This window comes from Chionomys nivalis, chromosome 5 (genome assembly GCF_950005125.1).
Source record: "Chionomys nivalis chromosome 5, mChiNiv1.1, whole genome shotgun sequence".
NCBI lineage: Eukaryota > Metazoa > Chordata > Mammalia > Rodentia > Cricetidae > Chionomys > Chionomys nivalis.
In genome coordinates this window covers 464,732-488,981 of record NC_080090.1, presented here as the reverse complement: position 1 = coordinate 488,981, position 24,250 = coordinate 464,732, and the positions used below count along the sequence as shown (strand labels likewise).

The following is a 24,250-nucleotide window of genomic DNA, read 5'->3' as shown; positions in this document are numbered from 1 at the left end:
TTGGGTTCTGTTTGTTTGGGGTCTTGGGGGAGGGAGGGAATGTGAAGGGGTAGAAGCACAGCTCACCAGAGTCAGTTCTTTCCCTCCACCATGTGGATCCCCAAAGTCAAGCCAAGGCCACCAGGGTTAGCAGCGAGTGCCTTTACTCACGGCACCATCTTGCCAGCCCAGCACTCAGTTTTAAACTAAGAATTATTTCTCAAATTTCTATTTACATTCTCAGGTTTCTGTCACCCATGGGTAAACAAAGCCCTGCATAAGGGGTGACAATTTGGGGCAAGACCATCATGAGTCATCGGAAATGCCTTTTACCTGGATTCTGTTCTCTTGGACTCCGGGTCTCTGTCACTGTGGTTCTGTTTACTGTCTGAAGTCCAGAGTCATAACCGCCCTGTACACACAGTGAATCAGCTGAGTCATTGGGGCTGTGCATGTGTGAAAAGACAGGGCGGGTAGGGACTCACATTCAGCCCCCCTCACCTGTCCCCCGGCTCTGGGTGCTGTAACCACAAATGGGTCAAGGCACTTGCACCGAGCCCTGGGGAAGAGCAGAGAATGCTGGGATAATTCCACCCAAAAAAGGAAAAGGCAGGCACTTCTGTCCCCAAGGAAAGCAACAAAGGAGTCTTTGGCCTTTTACTGTTGCCTGTCAGGTGGGGGTCGTATTGTCAAGTTCTCTGGGCAGGATGGCTCTCCTTCCTGCTGCCTCTTGCAGTTCTCCTGATGACATCGTGAGAAATTGGTCTTCTCCCAGTAGTTCTGGGGCAACAGGTGACAGTATTCTGTCTTCTCAAAGAAGAGGACTTTCTGGCAAGGACAGAATCTCTGGAAATGGGGGGGGGGAAGACCATACAAAGTCCCTGTCTGGCTTCAGAGGGACTCCACTTCAGCCGCCTCTAACCTGTTTAATTTAAGCGCTTCTCACCACCTGACTGACTGGGGATCTGAGGACAGGGGCTGAGGGAGCCTCAAGCTGAGAGACGAGCCTTGGTCTGGAGCTGGAATGAGGGAGTGCATACCAACAGAGAGAGATTCACACAAACATATGCACAGGGAAAGAGAGATGCATGCATCAACACAGACACAGAGAGAGGTGCACAAATACACACACACACACACACACACACAGAGAGAGGGGCCTCGACACTGACCATTTGAAATTAGTGGGTGGAATGCACACAGGTGTTTTTCTAAAGGGTTTTCCTGCCTTAGGCTGCTGCTCCTCCTCCATCACTCCAGACCGGTCCTGACTATAGTGTGCCCAGGGAAACCTCCTCTGCCCTTTCTCCAAGGATAGGTTCTTGTTCGTGCCAAGCAAGGCACTGCACTTGGAAGACGGAAGCTGAGATGCCAGGCCACAAAGCTGGGCTGGGACCTTTCTGTATTGGTTTGCAGATACAAGTTCTTCTTTCTCCTGACAGAAAAGACAAAAGATTCAGACTCATGGGCGTGCCAGTACAGCTTGGATTTTCTGAAATGTAATAGTGCGTGCCCACAGAAACCGGAGACGTGGTTACTGAGGGCCCAGGATGCCCTGGGGACTAAAGAAGTGACAGGTTTGGGGTGTAGGCTTTCTCTTTGTTGGGATGACAACAGCTGACATCAGCTGTGCAGTTGCTCGCCCATGCCCATGAGTACACTGCAGACATGTCCGTCCTATTTCATTAAAGCTAGTGAAAACACACTGAGATGACACGCTTAGCCAAAGGCGGGCTTCCTAGCATTGGCCCCCACCAGCTGTGTGCAGTGTCCCAGGACTCTGTCCTGTCGCTTTCCCTTGTGCCCCATGAAGAACCCTCCTCCCAGGACCACACATGGGACAGAAGCCCCTCTTTTCACACATCAGGGTGTAGAGAGCCTTGTGAGTGACCTCAGGAGCAGAAGGCCCCTCTGGAGGCCCCGGCCTCCATATGCAGCCTCCACAGCCTCCACCCAGAACTGTGCTGAAGCCACCATATATGTGCCCTAGGGATGTGGGCAGTTCTCATTACTTACTGGAGTTATGAGTAAGTTTGTCTCTCTAACATTTTACATAATTTAATATTATATTTATTCAGCATTGTTGGCCTAAAACAGGAAATTACTGACCAGACATGATGAGGCATACCTGTAATCCTGGGTACTAGGAAGCCTGAGAAAAGAAGATGGCTGGGGTTCATGGCCAGCCTAGATATTATAGCCAAACTCCGTCTCAAACATCATTAAAATCAAACAAGAACCAGTGTCTCTCCAAATATTAATATTAATTTAGGAATAGCAAAAAACAAGGTAATGAGAATACACAGGTAAGGACTGTAGAGATGGCTCAGCTGTTAAGACTAGGCTCACAACCAAAAGTATAAGAGAATACACAGGTCATAGTAAATTATACCCATATTAGAAAAGATTGAAACAAAGGGAGTTTTTTAAAGGCAAAAATGACGACTGGCAGTGTAGCTCACCAGTGAGAGAGCCCTTGCCTACTATTCTTGAGACCAGGGATAATAATAATAACAGACAAAATTAAAACAAAGTTGCATGACATCGAATACATTGAAACAGTAGCCTTGGCCACTATTGCTAACAAAGAAAATGACTTCATAATGAGGTGGAAGACATTGGCTACACTGTTGTCCTTGCAGAAGTTTCTGTGTGGGACTGTGGCAGCCACTGTGCAAGCTTAGGTTATGACAGAGTCCTTATCCACAGCTACTATCAGTCACATAGAAGAATTATTTTCTCATAAGCGTTTTTTGTGGGGATGAACAATAAACCCCATTTTCATCCTGGCACCCTTCACTTCTCCCACAGGACAAACATGAAGAAGGCCAGGAGCGGGTCGCACGTGACTTATTTCCTGTTTGTTGTAACAAAATTCCTGCTAAGCAACTTATGGGTGGAAGAATTGGTTTGGGCTGTGCTTGAGGATAGAGTCAATCATGGTAGACAGACACGGTGGCAGGAGCAGGTCGATGGTCACACTGTGCCACAGTCAGGGAGCAGAGAGAGCTGGATGCTGGTGCTCAGCCCACTTTCTCCCTCTGTTCAGCCTGGCACTCTCGATGTGGAATGGCACCAACCAAATCCATGGTGGGTCTTCCAACCTCAGTTCATCTTTCCTGGAAGCACTTCACAGGCACACCTGGCGGCTTTTCTCCTAGCTTTGGGAAGAGCTGACAGTCAAGGTTACCATCACATTGCGGGATGCGCTGGGAAGAGCCTTTTTGGTAGCTAGTCTCTGGAAAGCTAGACATGAGGTTCTGGCTGGGTCGCTCCTCTTGCTGATGGATCCCATTCAATCTTACAGGAGTCATGTGGCTGGAACTCCTCCTGGCCTCGGTGCTGGGCCTTGTCATCTACCGGTTTGTCTCCCGGGACAAGGAGGAAACTTTACCACTCGGAGATGGCTGGTGGGGCCCAGGGTCAAAGCCCTCAGCCAGAGAAGACGAGAGCATCCGACCTTTCAAGGTGGAAACATCAGATGAGGAGATCAAGGTGAGACGCCCTTTCCCAGCTGGGTAAGAACCAAAGGGGCAGACTGGCTGTGGTTTCCTTAGAACAGAGTGGGGACATGGTTGAAGATGGAACTTAAGAAATGGGCCGTCTTGAGGTTTTGTCTGTCCATGCTAGCCCCTGGGGGCAGATGCATTTCGCTCCTAAATGGTATTTCCTACTTACTAACCCCATCTATCTAGCTACTTTTCCTCTCCCACGCAAGACCCAGGAGGGCTCCCCAATGTCACTGTATTCATCAGAGGTCAAAGGAGGCTTCCATCCCCCTCCCCTCATGCCCACTTGCAGCTGGTCCAGAGTTTAAGGGAGAAAGTGAGCAGATGCCCAGGGTAGATATGGAAGTCACAAGGACAGAGGGAAGTAGTGTTAGGAAATACCGTCATGTGGAGACCACAGGGTCAGCCGTGGGTAGGCCCCTACTGTGTTGACCACTTCTGGGCCCATCATTTCGTTACACCAAGCCTGTCCATTGTCACTTGTAAACAGAGATTGCTCTTTCATTTCCCGGCTGCCCAGACCCAAATAATCACACAGAAACTATATTAGTTACAACACTTTTTGGCCAATGACTCGGGCATATTTCTAGATAGCTCTTACATCTTGAATTAACCCATTTCTATTAACCTGTGTATTGCCACAAGGCTGTGGCTTACTGGAAAGTTTCCAGGTCCTTCTCCTTTGGCAGCTACATGGTATCTCCTTGACTTCACCTACTTTCTTTCTATATATATATATATTTCTGTTGAATTTTCTGCCTAGTTTTGCTCTGCTACATCATTGGCCAAAACAGCTTTATTCATTAACCAATGGCAAGAAAACCTAGTCACAGCATACAGAGGGGAATCCACATCAGTCACTTGTTACACCAGCTCTCAGAGGTGGGTCCTGAGAACGGTCCAGCAGTGGGTCCCAGGTGATGAGTTCTAAGTCTAAGGATCCTGGCCTTTTCATGTAGAGTTGGAGTCAGAAAGGAGGGGCCAGAGGGTAGAGGGAGGAGCCAGACTCAAGTGGGGTGCCAAGGGGGCAGACCTTACAAAGCCCATTCTTTGCTTCCCCGTGGGGTCCTTACGCAGCTACTGTGACAGGTGCCCCACCGGGTGCCTGGAGAACAGAGACCCATCCCTCACACAGCTCAGCATTTAGCATCCATCCGCGAAAAGGGAGTATCCAAAGATAGAGTGACCCACACATCCATAGAGATTAATGTCATCGGGCTCTAGCCAAAGGTCACAAAAGGTCCCAGGAGGAAGGGATTGAGACCGGGAACTGAACTGAAGCCAAGAGCAAGTGGCTGAGGTTCCTTTGTGGGGCACACCGGGCCCTTGCTTCTGAGGGAGGAAGCTGAGCTCTGAGGATCCTCCTGAATGGAGCCAAGACATGGAAGGAGTCTAGGTTTCCAAACCTGTTTGGGGGAGGCCCAGGGACATGAAAACCGCTGGGAATAGTGACACCCGAGCCACTCCATGGGGCACCAGGCACGTCCCTCAGCTGGAGTGCTGAACTTTGAACTGAATCCGCTGTATTTGGATCCTGTGTCCTTTTTATCTGAGTTAGGGTTATTTGATACTGTGCAGCAAGGACCGGCATACCATGGCTCAAGGCCAAGTGTAGCCTACCACTTGTATTTTAACTGCCTGGTGAGTAAACTTTGGTGTCTTTAAAGGAGCATGGGGTTAAAAAGAAAAGTAATAATTAAAGTCATGCAATGATTGTCTGGCCTTTGAGCTTTAGTCCTGTGTGTAAGTTTGACTAGAGCGCAACTTCGTTGCTCATGTGGGGGTCATCTGTGGCCACAGCCTCACTGCTCATGTGGGGGTCATCTGTGGCCACAGCCTCACTGCTCATGTGGGGGTCATCTGTGGCCACGGCCTCACTGCTCATGTGGGGGTCATCTGTGGCCACGGCCTCACTGCTCATGTGGGGGTCATCTGTGGCCACGGCCTCACTGCTCATGTGGGGGTCATCTGTGGCCACGGCCTCACTGCTCATGTGGGGACCATCTGTGGTCACAGCCTCACTGCTCATGTGGGGACCATCTGTGGCCATGGCCCCACTGCTCATGTGGGGACCATCTGTGGCTGGTCCTTCACTTCAGGGAAAGAGTAGAGAGCTTGCATCTTGGTATATGACTCCCTGCAGAGTATTCCAGTTCCAGACCTATACATGGCTTGGTGTGTTAAGAGTGAGTATTGTTCGCAAACCTAAGGAATGAGAGGATGCCTGGAAGGGAGCTGGAAGGGAAAACGGATCATGTGTGGCCTGAGCAGTCTTCCAGTCTCTCCCTGCACCTCACATCCCACCGATAGATGAAAGGGAATTTGAAGTCCACAGGGAGAACCCATAAGCCTCTCAGGGATCCAGTGACACCCATGGGCTCGGTGCGGCCCCTCCACGGTGTCCGTCTGTGGCCGCGGGGTTCACTCTGAGTTGTGGACACAGCTCTCTCCTGCCTCTGCTCACCCACCCTGACTTCCTCACTGCAGGACTTACACCACAGGATCGATAGGTTCCGGGCATCCCCACCTTTGGAGGGCAGTCGCTTCCACTATGGCTTCAACTCCAGCTACATGAAGAAAGTGGTGTCCTACTGGAGGAACGAGTTTGACTGGAGGAAGCAGGTGGAGATCCTCAACCAGTACCCTCACTTCAAGACCAAGATTGAAGGTGAGTTTGCAGAAGCCCAGCCGGGCCTAGGGGTGTGTGAGTCACAGGGGCAGCCTTCCTGTGCGAGATGAGCGACCCAACGTCAACCATGCTGTAGCACCCCAGGATGCAGGAAGGTCAGTGACCCCAAGTCAATCATGCTGCAGCACCCCGGAATCCAGTGAAAGGTCACAAAGATGCTGTGGTTCACCATCTTGCCAGGATGTACAAATAATGCCAAGAGTCAACAAACCATCAGTGTGTAACACTAGACTTGATGGCAGGGCAATGATTTTTGCAACCAGAGACCTGTAAAGTTCAGTTAGGAATCTAGAGGTCCTTGTGCGGTATCTGTAAAGGAAGCCTGGGGTCTGAGCATGGCCTGAATCAGCTCAGCCCCTGCTGGAGTTTTGAGCTGGGTAATCCATTGGGGTGCTCAGCAGTCAACCCTGTGATAAACTGTCGTGTCATTTTGTTTGTTCGTGGTGATGCAGACTTATTATTCACCGTGATTAATGGTATCAAGCATCTTTTAATTTTTAGATCTTTGGAGAAATTCGTGTCTAAATCCTTTGTCCATTGTTTTAGGATGCTGTTTCACTGATGGTCCAGGCTGGTCTGAATTTGGGAGCATAACTAAATGACTCTCCTGCCTCAGCCTCCCAAGTAGCTGGGACTATAGGAGGAGTCTGGAGTTACTCTGTGGTCAAGTTTCACTCTTCGTGTGTGCTGCTAGGCTGTTCTCCAGAACCTGGCATCTCCTGCCATGACTGTGTCAAGAGCATCCAAGCCACTCTCCCAAAGCCATCTGTTCAGGCTGACATACCAGTCCCCACAGGTTGTCATTTAAAGCCAATGACACTGCTTCTTGAGCTCAGACATGGATCTCTCTGCCGTCTCAACTTTTCTGTATCCATGCAGCTGATACGAACAGGGTATTTCTCCATCCCAGGTATTGTACTCAGCCTGGGATGGGCAGTTAGACAGGACAGGATTCGAGTCTTCCTGTCTATCATGGTTAGGGGCATACAGAGAGAAGGCTCCAAAGCTGCTTCCTACAGCTGTGAGTAAGGCTTCTTGGAAGAAGGGTCCACTGCGCCGAGGTAAATAGGAGCCAAGGGTGAGGGACGGGTGAGCCAAGGCTGGAGAATAAGAGAGTGCAGGGCAGGGGGTGCCAAGGGCTGTTTCCTTTCTGGTGACAAACTTAGGAACACAGCTTTACCCCAGTGACCTCTGGACGCCCCAGTCTCTGTCACAACACAAAGCTTCCTCCATGTGCTAGTGCTCCAAGAAGGCAGTTCCAGCCTGGAGCTCACCCCTGAGCAGTTGTGGTCCTGACAGGATGGGGTCTGCCTGCTGAGCTTGGAATCCTGGTTCTCTGGTGGCCATGTGGGCCATCTGTCACTTCAGTCCTCATACCCTTCCGCTCCTTTCCCGGACCCCACAGGTTGGGGTGGTTCACCCTGCTTTCTGCATCCTCCTTCCTGGAATGTGGCCCAGAGGCAGTCTGTGCAAAACACTGGGCTCTATATCTAATACTAATAGGAATTAATAAGGATGATAATAACTTTGAGTTTCTGTGATGTAATGTTATAAGGGAGCACAGATAAAGGTGAGTATTCCTGGCAGTGAGTTCCTAGTCTAGATCCAAATTCTGCTGTTTTTACATAACCTTCTCGGGAGAGCCCATGTAGATGTGTGGGGTTTTTTTCCTAATTTTAAAATCAGATGGTGTACTAAATTTTGAATAAAAATAACCTCATACCATGTAGTGTGGTCCAGAAATCATAAAAATACCCACTAAAATAAAAAAGATGCCTACTAAAGTAAACTTGAAGATGGCAGTAAGTTTAGCAGCCGAGAAGGACCCTGGGAGGTACTGGAAAGTGGGAAAAACAAGGTTCTAAAATAGAACAAGCCCAGCTTCTTAGTTTTGTTAAAAGGAAATATGTTCTAGAAGTGTTTCTTGTGCATGAGCACTGTGCTAAAGGAAGCAGTCCTTTAGAACACAAGTCAGGTCTCAGATCAACATTCTTCATCCGAGAATAAGGTCGGATTAAAGCTGAGAAACCCTGAATTGCACAGTACTGAATTACCTATCAATGTCACACAGCTTTGAAAGGGAGAAAACGAAGCTTGTGTCATCATCCCTTATCCTAGCACTCGGAGGGCAGAGGCTGGAGGATCAAAAGTTGAGGCTCAACCTGGGGCAGAGATAACAGTTTCAAAGGGAAGAAAATTCTGCAGTGTGACGCCATGGGCAGATAAACCTTAGGGAGGGTATTTATTATGTTGTCCAGGTGACAGGTGTCTTTCACAAAAGGGTGCATCCTTCACGATTCCACCTAAGTGAGGTATCTGAAACAGAAACTGACAGAAGCAAACTAACTGGGTTGCGGAGAGGCTAAGATTGCATAGACTGTTGTGGAAAAGATAGATGTATAAGTCCTAGGTCCCGCCCTGCCTTTTACAGCCATGGTGACCAGGGCTGCAGGAGAGGGGTGTGGCTCAATGGCCGGCCATTTGCCTAGAACACGCAGCGCCTGGGATCAAGGCCCCAGCAGTACAATGTGAATGGATAAAATCTTTAAAAAGTAATTTTGAGAACTTCCCAGTCTAGTGCTGGGACTGGAGAGCCGGGCTCAGCAGCTAAGAGCACTTCCCGCTCTTGCAGAGAATTAGGGTCCCCAGGTCCCAGGACATCAGGTGCCCTCTTTTGACCTCATCAAACACCAGGCATTCGTGTGGTATAGAGATATACGTTCAGACAAAACACTCGTAGCCGTGCAATAGAATAGGACTTTAAAGAGTTTAGTTTTTTTTTAAATATTTATTTATTATGTATACAATATTCTGTCTGTGTGTATGCCTACTAGCCAGAAGAGGGCACCAGACCCCCATTACAGATGGTTGTGTGCCACCATGTGGTTGCTGAAAATTGAACTCAGGACCTTTGGTAGAGCAGGCAATGCTCTTAACCTCTGAGCCATCTCTCCAGCCCCCAAGAGTTTAGTTTTATAATTGGGAAATTATAATTGATAAGAAATGCTTCAGCCAATACATGTAGAAAATGTATACATTTTATATCTGTTCATAATAGAAAAGTTAATACATTCATCACAAAGAATAAAACTAAAGTACTCAGCTGTCCCACTCCCAGATGATTGCTCTGTGTAACTTTGGAGCTTATCCCTGAGAACTTCAAATCTCTGCATACAGAGTTATATAAAGTCCTTGGCCCCCGAGGGTCTAGTCCACGGTTTTTCTCCTTTACTATGATGTGAAGTCAATATGCCTTCTGTAGAAACCACAATTTGGTCCTTTTGCCGGGCTGGTCACAGTCTGTCTAGGCACAACTCTCACACGGCCCCATTACCACAGAGGAAACAAGCTATTCTGCAGGGAACCGAGAAGGCTGAGCTTTCGTGTTTGACAAGTTAGGTCATTAAATGTGTGTGTGTGTGTGTGTGTGTGTGTGTGTGTATGTGCATCTATGTGTGTGCATGTGTGTATGCATGTATGTTCATCTCTGTGTGTTTGTGTACGTGTGAGTGCATCTATGTGTGTATATGTGTGTGAGTACGCTCACACTGAACACAGGGCCTCATGTATACTAGGCACGTGATCTGCCACTGACGAAGGCATTTTTGACTTCCAAAATTTTCAGCTTCTGGCAGGTTCGTGAGACTATAAGCTACATAATGGCTGTTGCACTCATGAGCAAGCAGGTCAGGCTAGTCGATAACCCCAACGTGACATTCCCCTAGATGAGAAGCTGTTGGTGGGGAAGTCATTTTTCTTCGGGGTTGTAGCTGATGGCAGGTCGTCCATTCACATACAGACAGCTCTAATTGGACTCAATGAGTTAGAAAAGAAGATAAGAATATGAGAGGGGGTCCTGGGGAGTGGGTACTATCACAAATCATTTACATATAGACATGTATGTATAATATATGAAATTGTTGAAGAGTAATAGAAATATTTCCATTTTTAAAAGAAATTTAAAATACATATAACCCCATGTATGTGAATATACTATGCATAAAGCTGTTTGTGAAACTGGGCTACACCGTGGCCTGGACATGATCACTTAATTCCATGGTTATGACCTCTTCAGTACAATACGTGAGCACACAGATGACAGTCACTTCTCACGACTGTACTGCAGAACTCTGTCGAATACAACCCGCTGTCGCTGGGTATACGGTCCCCTCTCGCTCTGCTGTGTTCTCGGTGAACAAGTGTTTATGGAGCCTTCTGTCAGCCAGGCTCTGTTGGGCTCTGGAATCCCGGAAGTGCATTCCAGACCACCTCTGCCCTCCAGAGAGCTCACTCTAATGTGGCTGGGATGTCAGCGAGGACATGCACATAGCCAGAGCTAACTGTAAGCACCTAACAGTGAGACTTGTTATTACTGTCATCAGTACCTTAGGGACATCAAGGACACAGCGCTTAATCTCTCCAAGAATGGCACACAGGGAAACAAGCTCCCCAGGACCTCAGCCTCCACTGCAGCGGCCCCTCCTTCCCTCACCCCGACTGTGCTCTTCCCCAGGGCTGGACATCCACTTCATCCACGTGAAGCCTCCCCAGCTGCCCTCAGGCCGCACCCCAAAGCCCTTACTGATGGTGCATGGCTGGCCTGGCTCCTTCTATGAGTTTTACAAGATCATCCCGCTGCTGACTGACCCCAAGGCCCACGGCCTGAGTGACGAGCACGTGTTTGAAGTCATCTGCCCCTCCATTCCTGGCTATGGCTTCTCAGAGGCAGCTAGCAAGAAAGGTACAGGGTGCTGGAGGGAGGAAGACACATTCCAGACTGGTCTGTTCCTACCAGTACCTGCTAGGGGCAGTGCCCCCGGGAACCCTGTGCTGTGTAGCTCACAGACTTTTCAGTGGCTTCAGTGCCCCAAGGGTGGCAGAACCAGGCACACTGCCCTGTGGTCTGCGTCTTCCTCAGGGTGCCAAGGCTCCTTCCTTCTGGTCTCCTCTGAGCTTCTTTGTGCTCAGCTGGGGAAAGAAAGGTCTGGGGAATTTCACAGGCACCGGCGCACCAGCCATGACTCCCTGAGTAATACCGTACTGGTCAGTTGTGTGCTGTTTGTGCTCAAGGTGAAACGGGCACTGGAAGCAAAGATGCTAACACCCCTAGCCTGACCCCCTATTTCAGACTCAAGCATGTTTATCTCAAAGTGTCCTTCAAGGCATCCAGTCCTGGGCCCCCTGACTCTAATGGGAAGAAAGAAAACCAGCAAGCAGCTCAGAGTGTTAAGAGCATTGCATCCTAGAGGACGGCTAGAAGGCAGAGTCGGGTGCTGCTGTGTTTATCCCATCTCATAAAAATGCCCACAGTGGGAAGCTCGTCCATGGAGAGAAAACTCTCCATGGGCATTCTAGCTGACTGCCTCAACTTCCCTCTTTGATTTCTGCGGCATGTTGGGAAGGTTCCCTTATTACTTGCTTCCTAGGGCAGGCTCCTCTGCTCATCTTTACAGCCTATTGAAAACTTCCAATTTGTTTGCTATTTTGTTAGCTGCCACTGTTGCCACTGTATTTAAAACTCATTCAAAGCCCAAACTCCAGCTATCGCAGATGATTCCCCAGGCTGTGCAGAACACCCTGTCTGTTCCCAAAGTCCAGCTATCGCAGACGATTCCCCAGGCTGTGCAGAATACCCTGTCTGTCTTCAAAGCACAGCTATCGCAGACGATTCCCCAGGCTGTGCAGAACACCCTGTCTGTTCCCTTCACACTCAGGCTTCAATACGGTGGCCACCGCCCGGATCTTCTACAAGCTGATGTCGCGACTGGGCTTCCAGAAATTCTACATTCAAGGAGGGGACTGGGGGTCCCTCATCTGCACCAACATGGCCCAGATGGTTCCCAAGTGAGTTGATGTAGTCATTCAGGCATGGTACAGTCTCTCCAGGATCTCTGTGTGGGTGGAATCCACACAGGACACAGGCTGTTGACCCTAGGGCCCCTCCAGCAGTGTCCAAGACATTGGAGCGCCTCTTAGCCAGGTCCCCACAGGCCCAGATGCTGTGGGCCTGGGGCTGAGGAAACAGATCTTCCCTCATTGGGTAAGAGAGGACGTGTTGACCCATCCTCTCCTTGGGGTAACTGTGGTGGCTGTCTAAAGCAGACGAAGAAGCCTGTATGAGATCATGTTGGACAAGATCTAGAACAGGCCTGACCAGAATACTCCAGAACAATTCCCTCCTCTCCAGCCACTCATCTCAACTCAGTGGATGCCCCCAACGGACAGGTGCCAACAGAGACTGGCTCTTCAATCCTGTCCCTTCCGCCCCATCTCCTCTCACATAGCAGTCAAGCTCACCTGTGCCCATTCCTCTGCCCACAGCCACGTGAAAGGCCTGCACTTGAACATGGCTTTCATTTCAAGAAGCATCTACACCCTGACCCCTCTCCTGGGCCAGAGCTTCGGGAGATTTCTTGGCTACACTGAAAGGGATATCGAGCTGCTGTACCCCTTCAAGGAGAAGGTTTTCAACAGCATCATGAGGGAGAGTGGCTACCTACACATCCAGGCCACCAAGCCAGACACCGTGGGTAAGCACACCAGGGCAGGGGGACCCAGAGGGAATCCCACTGCCCCTGAGAACACAGCTTACAGCAAGAGAGCCCTAACAAGGTACACAGGACTCTGCTTTTCATGCTGAGAATTAAACTCAGGGCATCGCACGTGCTAGCTAAGCCATTTGCCACTCAGTACAGCTATAATCCCAGGCATGGGAGGTAGAGCCAGGGGACCCCCACAAGTTTTAGGTACCTAGTCCACACAGTGAGTGCCAAGCCATCCTGGGATATATAGCAAGACTCTTGACTCAAAAAAGAAGAGGAGGAAAAGAGAGGAAAATGAACAAAAAATTGAGTCCATAAGAAAAATGATAGGATGATCAAACAAACAGTAGTTTGTTCAAAGGTATTAAATACAAACTTGTTTTCTAATGGATACAGAACTCATTAACACCCACAAGTAGTCAGGCCTGGTGATACATGCAAGCCTGTAATCCCAGCTGCTCTGGAGGCCACAACAAGACAAGGCCTCCTGGGTGGCTTAGTAAACACGGTAAACATGTCCATGTGGCAGCTCAGTGGAGAGCATTTGCCTTGCAACTCTGAAGTCCCTGGATCCAATCCCCAGTATAGAAACAAAATTGCCTGGGGTGGGGGGTGTGTATTTCTTCTTGAGAGACCAGAACCATTTGTATTTTCCTGGTTTTTCTTTTAGCTGTAAAGTAGCTAAAAGACAAGGGAAGGTGGAACCCCCCCCACCCTAGAATAGTGTTTCTCAACCTTCCTAATGTTGTGACCCTTAATACAGTTCCTCATGTTGTGATGACCCCCCCACCATAAAATTATTTTCATTGCTACTTCATAACTGTAATTTTGCTACAGTTCTGAATTGTAATGTGAATATCTGATGTTCAGGATATCTAATCTGTGATCCCTATGAAAGGGTCATTCAACCCTCAAGAGAGTCACATCCCACAGGTTGAGAACCACTGCCTTAGAGGAACCAAGGACTGCGAGGTGTCCTCTGGATGTCCCTCGAGTCCATTCAGAGGACACCTGGGAATCATTTTGCTCACTTCAGAGCCTCCCACAGTTCCCCTGGCAGTCCCATACCCACACCAAGGACAGCCTCTGATCACATTAGCCCTGTACAAAGTCGGGATTCCTTTCCAGTTGTGAAACAGATGCTCATCCAGTGATTAAAAATGCAACACACACACACGCACACACACACACACACACACACACACACACACACGCACACGCATGCACGAGAAGTCAGTCTCCAGAAGAGCTGGCAACCTTGTCCCTTACACATGTTGTAAATGCAGGCCCTATGGGTCCGACACAGGTGATGGACTCTTTCGGGACCTGAATGGGTCCCCCTCACTCCTCTAACTAGGTGTCCTAGGGTGCTGTTTCCGGTACTCATCCTTCTGGTGATTGGAGCCACACTGCATGGACTCTGTATTCTAGCTCCTTTTGCTCAGTATGACTTTTGAGAGGCTTCTATACTATTACCCTGGCCATGATGCTTAATGCTGGCTGTGCATTTGTTCTCCACTGTTACCCCAGCCATGATATTTGATATTTAATGCTGGCTGTGCTATTGATCTCCCCTTGCTATACGAGGCTACTCAGGCCAGGGCTTCAGAAGTAGGGTGCATTGCTGGGCCTGCTACTGCTCTGTGGCACCCACACACCTCCGTCCTGGAGTCATACTCTCTGGGGCCAGGCTCGAATCCCTCCCTTGCTCCTTCCATCCAGGCTGTGCTCTGAACGACTCGCCCGTGGGCCTGGCTGCCTACATCTTAGAAAAGTTCTCCACCTGGACCAAGTCAGAATACCGTGACCTGGAGGACGGAGGCCTGGAGAGGTGAGGCCCCACGGCCTTGCTGCAGGGACCCAGTCCCCAGGCTCAGCCTCTTTCTGCCTGCCATTCCATCCCCGCCCCAAGGCGCTCCACGGGGGAAGCCAGTAACCATCTTCAGCCCTTGACTCGCTGCACCCCCTACTCCATGGCCAGTGTTGTCCTTATGGAGATGGGGAGGTAGAGGCCATCAATGTCCAGTGACTTGTTCAGCCTTCCAGTTGGTGGTGAGACAAGATATGTGTACCAGGAAGTCCCCAAAGTCGCAAACACCCTTCATCGCAGGATAACTGAACCCTCGCTCACGGCACCTATGTAGCCTGTGGGTTCTGTGGAAACCAGCGGGGAGAGGCACATACATGTGAGGGTGTGTTTGTGTGCCCTCCGACACAGTGCTGAGTGACACGGAGCTTAGCATTGATGCCATGCTCTTTGTGGCATGGTCACATCGAGGCACAGGCTGCAAGACATCCAAGCAAAGGTGTCCATTCAGAGCTCGGATCCACAGAGGTAGCGCTGGAGTAAAATATCATATGGAAGAGACAGACCCATGTGGTCTGGTTGTCCTGGAGTAGATGTCACAGAAAATGTGGATGGCAGCATCTAGAGATGCTGGAACATCCCTACAGAGGAGGGAAAGGAAAGGACAGAAGGATGGGACAGACAGACAGAAAGGACAGAGGCCGATAAGAGCCTCACTCTACAGACCTGAGCAGTAAGAGCAGTTCAGAAAGCAGAACTGAGAATAGAATTGAGGGTGGAGTGGGAGTGGAGTTGGAGGAAAAGGGAGGGCAGCTGGAAGAAGGGGCCTAAGGGTAACGTGACAGATAGTGTGGCTAGCCTAGGAAGGAGAGAAAGCTGACATGGCCAAGGAGACGGATGGGTGATTCAGGGACCAACACTGGTTTTTCTAGGGCAGAAAAACCTGGAAATGCCAGGCCCGGACACAGTGGGCACTGGCATCTGCCAGACTAAGATGTTCTCAAAAAGGATGACCAGGCAGGTGGGGCTGTGATAGACGTGTGGCCCACCAGGACACATCCAAGGTTGGGACCTTTGGAGGAGTCAGCAACTGGGATCGAATAGAGTCAGCAGGGTTGTGAGGCCACTTGGGGCTATAACTTAGTCACAGTTAAGGCTCAGAAGACCACAGGGCTGAATCAGTGAGGTCAGCAGGTGTCATAGGAGAGACGGCAGCGCTCTGCAATGGGCCACCAACACAGAGACCCTTTTACAAGGCAGACAGCTACCAGGGATTGCCGGAGCTGTGGAAGGTCACAGCCGTGAGTGACAACTGTAATTCCTCAACCCTTCCCTGCACTCCCAAGCTAGGCCTTACCTGATGTTCCCAGCCTGAAGGGGAAGCCCCATTGTTCTTAACAGCCATAGCTTTCACTGACCTGGGCATCCTGTGTGCTTTCCCAGGAAGTTCTCCCTGGAAGATCTGCTGACCAACATCATGATCTACTGGACAACAGGAACCATTGTCTCCTCCCAGCGCTTCTACAAGGAGAACATGGGCCAGGGCATCATGGTCCATAGGCATGAAGGGTAAGCCTGGCTGAGCAGGGAGAGGGGACTCTGGGGCTGGGGCTGGTAAACACTTGGACTTCAATTCAAAGAAGGCAAGATGGTGAGATAAGAAAGACAGCAGATGTTCTTGGGATCCTGATGTTCTCTGGATCCTGCTTACAACGTCTACATTAAGACGCTCAGGTGACAGCAAGGAAACAGACTCGCAAAGTGGGTATTTAGAGGCTCACATGACCTGTTACATGGTCCTCCCAGGCAGAGAGCGTCCTTAGTAAGTGAAAAACAGGAGCTATAATGGGAGTGTAAGCCTTTGATGGCTCCATGATCTAGCCGAGCTCTCCCCAGGCCATAGGTGTCCCCTCTGGAAACAGAGAGCACAGCATCTCTGCCTCACCTTTATCCCTCTTCCCTGCAGGATGAAGGTCTTTGTGCCCACCGGCTATTCTGCCTTCCCTTCTGAGATACTGCATGCTCCAGAAAAGTGGGTGAAGGTCAAGTACCCCAAGCTCATCTCCTACTCCTACATGGAGCGTGGGGGCCACTTTGCTGCCTTTGAAGAGCCCAAGCTTCTGGCCCAGGACATCCGCAAGTTCGTGTCCCTGGCTGAGCTGCAGTGATGATACTAGCTTCCAACCATGGCTTTAGCAGCAGCCCTGGTTCCCCTGGAGGCACATTGAGGAGAGATGACCCCATTCTAAGGAATGTTTGCTTCTGTCCTCTGACCACCCTGGGGGTCCACACTTAACCCCCACCCAGAGTCCCCTCTCACCATTCCATATGCATCACCCCACTGCACACCAGGGTTAAGCTTTGATGATAAATGGTTTTATTTCTAAGAGTGTCTGGACCAAATTCCATGTGTTTCTTAGACACCCACATGGGGCTTTCCTTCCAAAAGAGAGTTGCCAGGTGCCCCGGCCCCATCATGGAGGGTCTTACTGGGCCATGCTGACTACAGCAGAGATGCAGTTAGATGCCACCAGTAAGTAGTCCAGGCCACCCTGCCCTAGGCAGACCCCAGAAGACTACAAGTACCCCTTGAGCCGCTCCCAGTACACAACCCCTAGGAACTGGCGGTTGTCTGTGAGAAGATCTGAGTACCCCAGGCCCCACCAGGTGAGCTCAGCGAGATCTGCAGAGCTGTGTTGGTCCCATGGTCCTCTGAGGTAGAGGGAAGGATCACCCAGGTTTGGCTCTGTGCCGCTACAGCAGCACTTCCTCCTCTTCCCCGAAAAATCTCTTGTCATGATCCTGTCCTTCAGTCATCCCCCCAGTGGACCACAGGAAGGATGCTCTTTGTCAAAAGTAGCTGTCCAGCTCCAAGACCCCGCTGGGGCAACAGGGGCTGCCTGGTCTTCTGCGGGCGCAACTTCAGACTGAGGACATGCTCAGCACCCAACCTGGGTACCCCACTCTCCAACTCCCACTCTGTCTTCATATCCTTTCCCATGAGCCCTATGGCACTGCTCCCCCCCCCACCTCAGCAAACACTGAGATGGGGTCTTACCAGCTGGGCCCAGTGGGAACTTTATTGATAATTCTCATTGTCTGTGCTTTCTGTGGCGATCCAGAACCTCTGCCCTGATCTAGCCAGAGTCCCAGGTAACGTAACACAAGGTAACGTAACACAAAACCCCTGCACGACAGTTAAAGTGTGCGTACAGCTTCCAGGAGACCCCTACCATAAGCATCAGCAACAGTAGGGGCCTTCCTGGTCCCCACCCCTCCCCACTGGGAGTCCCTACATGGGGCTGCACCTGGGCTCTGGAACCCATCTGGAGTTCATGTCAGGCCTGACTGCTTCAGGATAGCAACAGAGATGTTTCCCCCACTCCTCAGAGGACACACATCTTCCTGATACTGTATTCTAGGAGGTTCCTACTTCATTTGGGAAGCCAGGCTGTCTGTGGAGACAGGAGTGTGTCAGCGATGCCTCCTCCCCAGCATAGGCTGGGAACGAGGGATCTCCAGCACCCATCTGACCTATTCTCTTGCTGTTGGAAGGACCTCAGGTGTCCTTGAGTAATGACGGTCCCTGGGGATCTTCTCAGAAGAGACTGTCCAAGGACAGACTATTCTAAGAAGAATTCCTGACCTCACAGTGGTATCAGCTGGAAAGGCCAGGGCCGCTCTCCTGTCCTTGGCTATTAGGGTAGCATCCATCACTGCTCTGCTGTCTGAGACTCCCACCCTCAGCCTCTTGCTAAGCAACATCTGGAAGCTAGAGAAGAGGAGACTCAGGAAGGAAAGGGATCCTGGCATCTTATTCCTCTGGAGCAGATGCCTCAAGCGGTTGCTGAATTCAGAGGCGTGTGTTTGCCGCCCCCTTGTGGCTATCAGAGGAGCTCACATGGGCCCATCCAGAGCCTCCTGCACTCCTCCAGGCAGTGTGTCTGAGCATGGGCAGGTGAGGAGAGCATTACAGCCCAGGGGGTTGGCATCCATCCTACAAAGCTCCCGGTTTATCTATAGGGGAGGCCTTCCAAGATTCCCAACCGATACATGAAAACTTCCCTGAAGCCTTAAAACCATCACTACTGAACCCTGTCTGGAACTGGGGTGGTGTGTGAGGCCACAGGAAATATGACAGGAATTTTCTTTTCCTTCTCCATAAGTTCATGGATCAAAGATTGATCCTCCAGGGTCTCAGCATTTGGTATCTTTTTCTTTACTCATATATTAAGAACGTTCACTTTTCACCTGAGGGAATTGCTTCGAAGTCCCTCTTGGGCATTCAGAATGCCACATGATCCCCCTTGCCTACCAGGGCATCATTCAGTGAAATAATGACACCTGGTCCTAAGCACTGACCACTGACCTGGTTAACCATGCTGAGACTGGCGGGTAAGGGGCAGGGAGCTAACACAGAGAGGATGCGTGGGAACAAGACTCACACGGGACAGAATTATCTCCCGAGAATGACGTGTATGTGCACGGAAACTTAAGTTTATTTCTAAAAGAAGGAAATGCAAATGTGAAAGGAGACTGCACTGTACCTATTGCTAGAATGCATGAGGCTATGCTTAAAAGACCCTAAAGGGAGCTGGCGAGATGGCTCAGCAGTTAAGAACACTGGTTGCTCTTCCCAGGGACAGGGTTCAATTCCCAGCACCCACATGGTGGCTCACAATCATCTGTAACTCTAGTTCCTTGGGATCTGACGCCCTCTTCTGGCCTCTGTGAACACCAGGCACACATGTGCTACACAGCCATACATGTGAGCAAAACTCTTATTAGCCCCCCCAAAACGGAATTAAAGACCCCGCGGAATAAACTTAGCTGATAAACACTTTCAGCAAAGTATGGGAGGCAAAAGCACCTTATCAAGTCACTAGTAGCCCAAAGCACTATCAAGCCAGTAGCTTTATATGAAAGAAATCAGAATCCACTCATAATAACTTCTAAAAAGTAAAATACTAGGGCTGGAGAGATGGCTCAGCAGTTAGGAGCACTGGCTGTTCTTCCAGAGGTTCAGATTCCCAGCATCCACATGATGACTCAACCATCCGTAACTCCATTTCCAGGGGAGTCAGTGATTGTTCTGGCCTCGGCAGGCACCAGGCACGCATTTTGTATACAGACATACATGCAGGCAAACACCATATGCATAAAAGAATAAAAAATTTAAAATTAATTTTTAAAAAGGAATCTATGTAGTAAAGGAGGTGAAAGACCTCTACAGTGAGAGCTTTACAACACTGAAGAAGGAACTAGAAGATGCTAGAAAAAGGGAAAATCCCCAGTGCTCATGAATACGTAGTAAATATTGTGGAAATGTCCATGTTAGTGAAAGTGGTCTATAGATTGAACTCAGTACCTATCCAAATTCCAAAAATATGCTTCACAAATCATTTTAAAAAATTACTTCAAAAAATGTGTTTGGATCAAACAGTCCCAAATAGCCAAAGCAGTCCTAAGCAGAAAGAACAATGCTGGAAATGTCACAGTACCTGGCCTCAAATTACATTAAAGAGCTATAGTGACAGAAACATCATGATACTGACACAAATATAGACACGTGGGCCAATGGAAAGCAGGAGAGGACCTGGATATAAACCTATACAATGACAGCCACCTAATCTCAAGGTGTCAAAAACACATTGATAGAAAGTGTCAGCAAATGGTGACGAGAGAACCGGATATTCGAGTGTAGAAGAAGGCTAACGCCACATCTCTCGCCCTGCGCAAAAATCCAATTAAAGTGGACCAAAGACCTTCATTAAGACCTGAGTCTCTGAAACTTCTGGAGAGAAATATCAAGGAAATAACTCAAATTCGATATAGACTCCACAGACAGGGACTTTCTAGGAAGGACCTAAAGATGCCAGGAAACCTCAAGAATTCACAAACCAATTACAGGAAATCAAAAACCTTCTGAGCCGGGCGGTGATGGAGCACGCCTTTAATCTCAGCACTTGGGAGGCAGAGGCAGGCGGATCTCTGTGAGTTCAAGGCCAGCCTGGTCTACAAGAGCTAGTTCCAGGAAAGGCACCAAAGCTACAGAGAAACCTTGTCTCGAAAAACCAAAACCAAAACAAAACAAAACAAAAAAACCCTTCTGTGCAGCAAAGAAAGCCATCAACAGAGTGAGGGGACAGCCCACAGAACTACACATCTGACGGGGGGGGTGATCTATACTGAGCTCCAGAAATGACATGCCTCCCACAACCTCCCCCTGCAAAAAGTCATCCAGCTAATGGATGGGAAATGAGCAGCTCAAAAGAGGGAAAACAAATGACCTGAAAAATACACAGAAATGAAATATTCTATAGTGATATTTTATTTATGTTTTAATAAATAAAACTTGCCTGAAGATCAGAGGGTAAAACTAAGCCAGTAGAGGCCAGGCAGTGGTGTCACACACCTTTAATCCTAGTACTAGGGAGTCACATGCCTTTAATTCCAGCACCAAAGGGGAATATAAAATGGGAGGAAACAGCGACTCAGGGCTTAGTCTGCAGTCACTAGCCAGACACAGAGAAAGCAAGATGAGAATGCCTTATTGGGAAAAGGTACCAAGCCACGTGACTAAACATAGATAAGAATTATGGGTTAATTTAAGTTGTAAGAGCTAGTTAATAATAAGCCTGAGCTAATAAGCCAAACAGTTTATAATTAAAATAAGCCTCTGTGTGTTTCTTTGGGACTGAATGGTTGTGGGACTGGGTGGGACAGAAACTTCCATCTACAAAGTCCCAAATATGACAGCCAATGACAGGGAGGATACGAGGAGGCATTGGGAATATAACCAGGGTGTACCTATTATGGAAATTGATAATGGGGTTCCTCAAGTTAAAACTGAAACTTCTGGGTGGGAGAAATGGCTCCCAGTGGAGACCCCACTTTCTACAGATTGCAATAATAAAGCTACTGCCACCCTGGGGGATGCGCTTCCCAGTTTCTTTGCATGGTGGGGAAGGCCTGTGGGCAGGGCCATGCAGACAGATAGGCTTCCTGACTCTTACTGTTCAGCATCCTTTCCTGACCCATGGCCTGGCTTCTATCAGCCTTTCCTTTGGAGTAAAAAATGCAACCTACCCTCCTCTTGGCCAACAGTCTGGCCCTTGGCAGGAGGTGTCCTGCCCTGCCCATCAAGGTAGTGTCTTAGCCAGGGTTTCTATTGCTGTGAAGAGGCACTGTGACCACAGCAACTTTTATGAAAGGAAACTTTTAACTGGGCTGGCTTCCAGTTTCAGAGGTTTAGCCCATTGTCATCATGACGAGACATGGGGCATACAGGCAGTCAAGGTGTTGGTGACAGAGCTTAGAGTCCTAATCTTGACCTGTAGGCAACAGGAAGGGATCTGAAGCCCTAGGCATGGCCTGAGCATATATGAGACCTCAGAGGCCGCCTCCTCAGTGACACACTTCCTCCAACAAGGCCATAGCTACTTCAACAAAGCCACACCTCCTCATAGTGCCAGTCACTATGAGTTTATGGGAACCAATTACATTCAAAACACCACAGGTAGTGTTAGGCTTAAGACTGTAAATGGCTGCTGGGGGCAGATGGGGAGCTGAGCGGCAGTGGGTACCTTGTCTTTTTCTTCAGACAGGCATTCTGATGGCTTTATTGGGTTTCTATGCATGTCTCTACAGCTCTTTACTCTTCCTTACCGTCTCGTTACTTTTCCTGTTACCTGTTAAAATACCCTAACAAAGCAATGTATGGAGAAGGGAGCATTGATTTTGACCCATGGTTCCATGGTCCATTGTGACAGAAAAGTCACAGCGGCAAGAATGTAAGGTGACGTTGCCCCTACAATCAGGATGCAGAGAGAGAGAAGAGTGTGCTCCTGTGGTTGGGACCCCACCCCAGGGAATGGTACTGCACAGTGGGTAGCTCTTCTCACTTCTCTTAATCTTCCTGTGATAATCCCCCCAGGCATGCCCCGAGGCTCACCCATCTTCAGGTGATTTTAGGGCTCATCAGGTTGATAATTGATTAGCCATCACACCTACCACTGCAAGTCTCTCACTCCCAAACTTTTCTTTAAATTGAGTCTCATCAGGAAGCCCAGGCTGGCCTCGAATTCATAGAGACCTGCCTGCCTCTGCCTCCCAGATGCTGGGATTGAAGGTGTGCGCCACCACACCTGGCCACTCCCACGCTTCTCTCCTCTCCGGGTGCCTTTCCTTAATAGATTCTATTTTTACCATCCTTTTTTCCTCTCCTTCCTAGTTTTCTCATATAAAAGAAAACATTTAATACTTATGCAAGTTTGTGTGAGAAATCTCCCCCATAATCTCAGACATTTGAACACTCAATGGGTTTCCAGTTGGTGGCACTATCTGGAGGCTTTGTGGAGGAAATATGTTCCTGAGGACATTTGAGAGCTCAAGGCCTCACCCAGCTGCTTCCCGCTGGCAGTTGAGGTGTGAGAGCCCAATGTCCTGCTCCTGCCACGAGCCCACCGCTGCGGCCATGCTACCCCGCGTGATGAATTCCTACCCCTCTGGGACCATAAGTTCAAATAAAGTCTTCGGTAAGTGGCTTGGCCATGGTGTTTTATCAGAGCAGCAGAAAAGCAGCTAGAACACTTGTCTTCCTGCGTCACGACCAACAACATGGCTTAGTGGACTGAGGCACCAGTTGCTTAATGTAATGGCCGCAACTTCTACCATTTGCTTGCAAAGACGTTCATCTTTATAGCTTAGGAAAAGCCCCTTTGTGTGTGCATGCCACGTTTTCTTTATCCACTCATCTGTTGTTGGTTTCTATGCTGGTTTCTTGGCCTTGTAAATAATTCAGCAATCAACATGGATGTGCAGGGTCTCTCTGTGATATTTTGACTTATATTCTTCCAAACTTATAACTGATACTGTGGCTGGGTCATATGGTAGTTCTAACTTAAGTTTCTTAAGGAACCTCCATACTGATTTCCACAGTGGCTGCCTTAATTCACGTTCCTACCAACCGTGTATATGGATTCCTTGTTCCCCATGCCCTCACTTGGATTGGTTACTTTTAGATATTTCGATAGCAACCATTTTTACTGTATGGCAATGCATTCCTTAACAGCAAAGTACATTGAGCGTTTTCCCTTGTTTATTGGCCATTTGTTCCTCCTTTGAGACATGTCCGTTCAAAGCATTGGCCCATTTCTAAACTGGATCTTTTGTTCTTCTGTTTTTCATTCTTTGTGTGTTCTACATATTAATCTTCCGTTGCATGAAGCACCAGCAAAAAGCTTCCTCCCATTCTGAGGTTGTCACTTAGCTCTGCGGCACAGAACTGCAATTTGACACCCTCCCGTGTCAGTTTCTGCTGTTGCTTCCTGAGCTATATATTCAGTTCCCTGACTTGTGTCTTCTTCATGAATCTGTAGGCACCGTCGAGTATCACACCCTCAAGACCCAACCTACAGAAGGTCGATGCCGGCTGCTACTCTGGGCTAATCTAGAATAGCACTTATTACCTGCTATAAAATAAGGAGTGGAGACTGGTGTAGTCAAACCTGCCTTGTAGTCGGAGATCAGGAGTCTCAAGGTCCCTTCCTTGAGCAAAGTACTAATAGCCTTATCTTAATCCGAGTGTAAGAGAACAATTCAAATGTCAGTTTAGATCTGTTACTTTGTTCCCCACTATAACTTCACTTGGGTTTATTGGAAGATATTACATTCCAAGAGAGTTCACCTGGTGGCAGCCGAAAATTGAGGAGAGTATTAGAAT

General features: G+C 49.0%; 2 protein-coding genes across 2 annotated transcripts in view; both read left to right on the top strand.

Annotated features, from left to right (window-relative positions):
• The window catches only part of LOC130875056 (epoxide hydrolase 1), a 31,421-nt gene extending 14,503 nt beyond the window's left edge, over positions 1–16,918 (top strand). Inside the window, exons 2-9 of the mRNA XM_057770692.1 lie at positions 3,287–3,474; positions 5,976–6,156; positions 10,691–10,918; positions 11,892–12,021; positions 12,499–12,707; positions 14,442–14,550; positions 15,970–16,095; positions 16,493–16,918. Coding sequence (XP_057626675.1) covers positions 3,292–3,474; positions 5,976–6,156; positions 10,691–10,918; positions 11,892–12,021; positions 12,499–12,707; positions 14,442–14,550; positions 15,970–16,095; positions 16,493–16,694 — 1,368 coding nt within the window. The 5' untranslated portion in view covers positions 3,287–3,291 and the 3' untranslated portion in view covers positions 16,695–16,918. The remainder of the gene's footprint in view (positions 1–3,286; positions 3,475–5,975; positions 6,157–10,690; positions 10,919–11,891; positions 12,022–12,498; positions 12,708–14,441; positions 14,551–15,969; positions 16,096–16,492) is intronic.
• The window catches only part of Ephx1 (epoxide hydrolase 1), a 53,983-nt gene that overhangs the window by 14,443 nt on the left and 15,290 nt on the right, over positions 1–24,250 (top strand). The gene's annotated exons all lie outside the window — the stretch shown is intronic.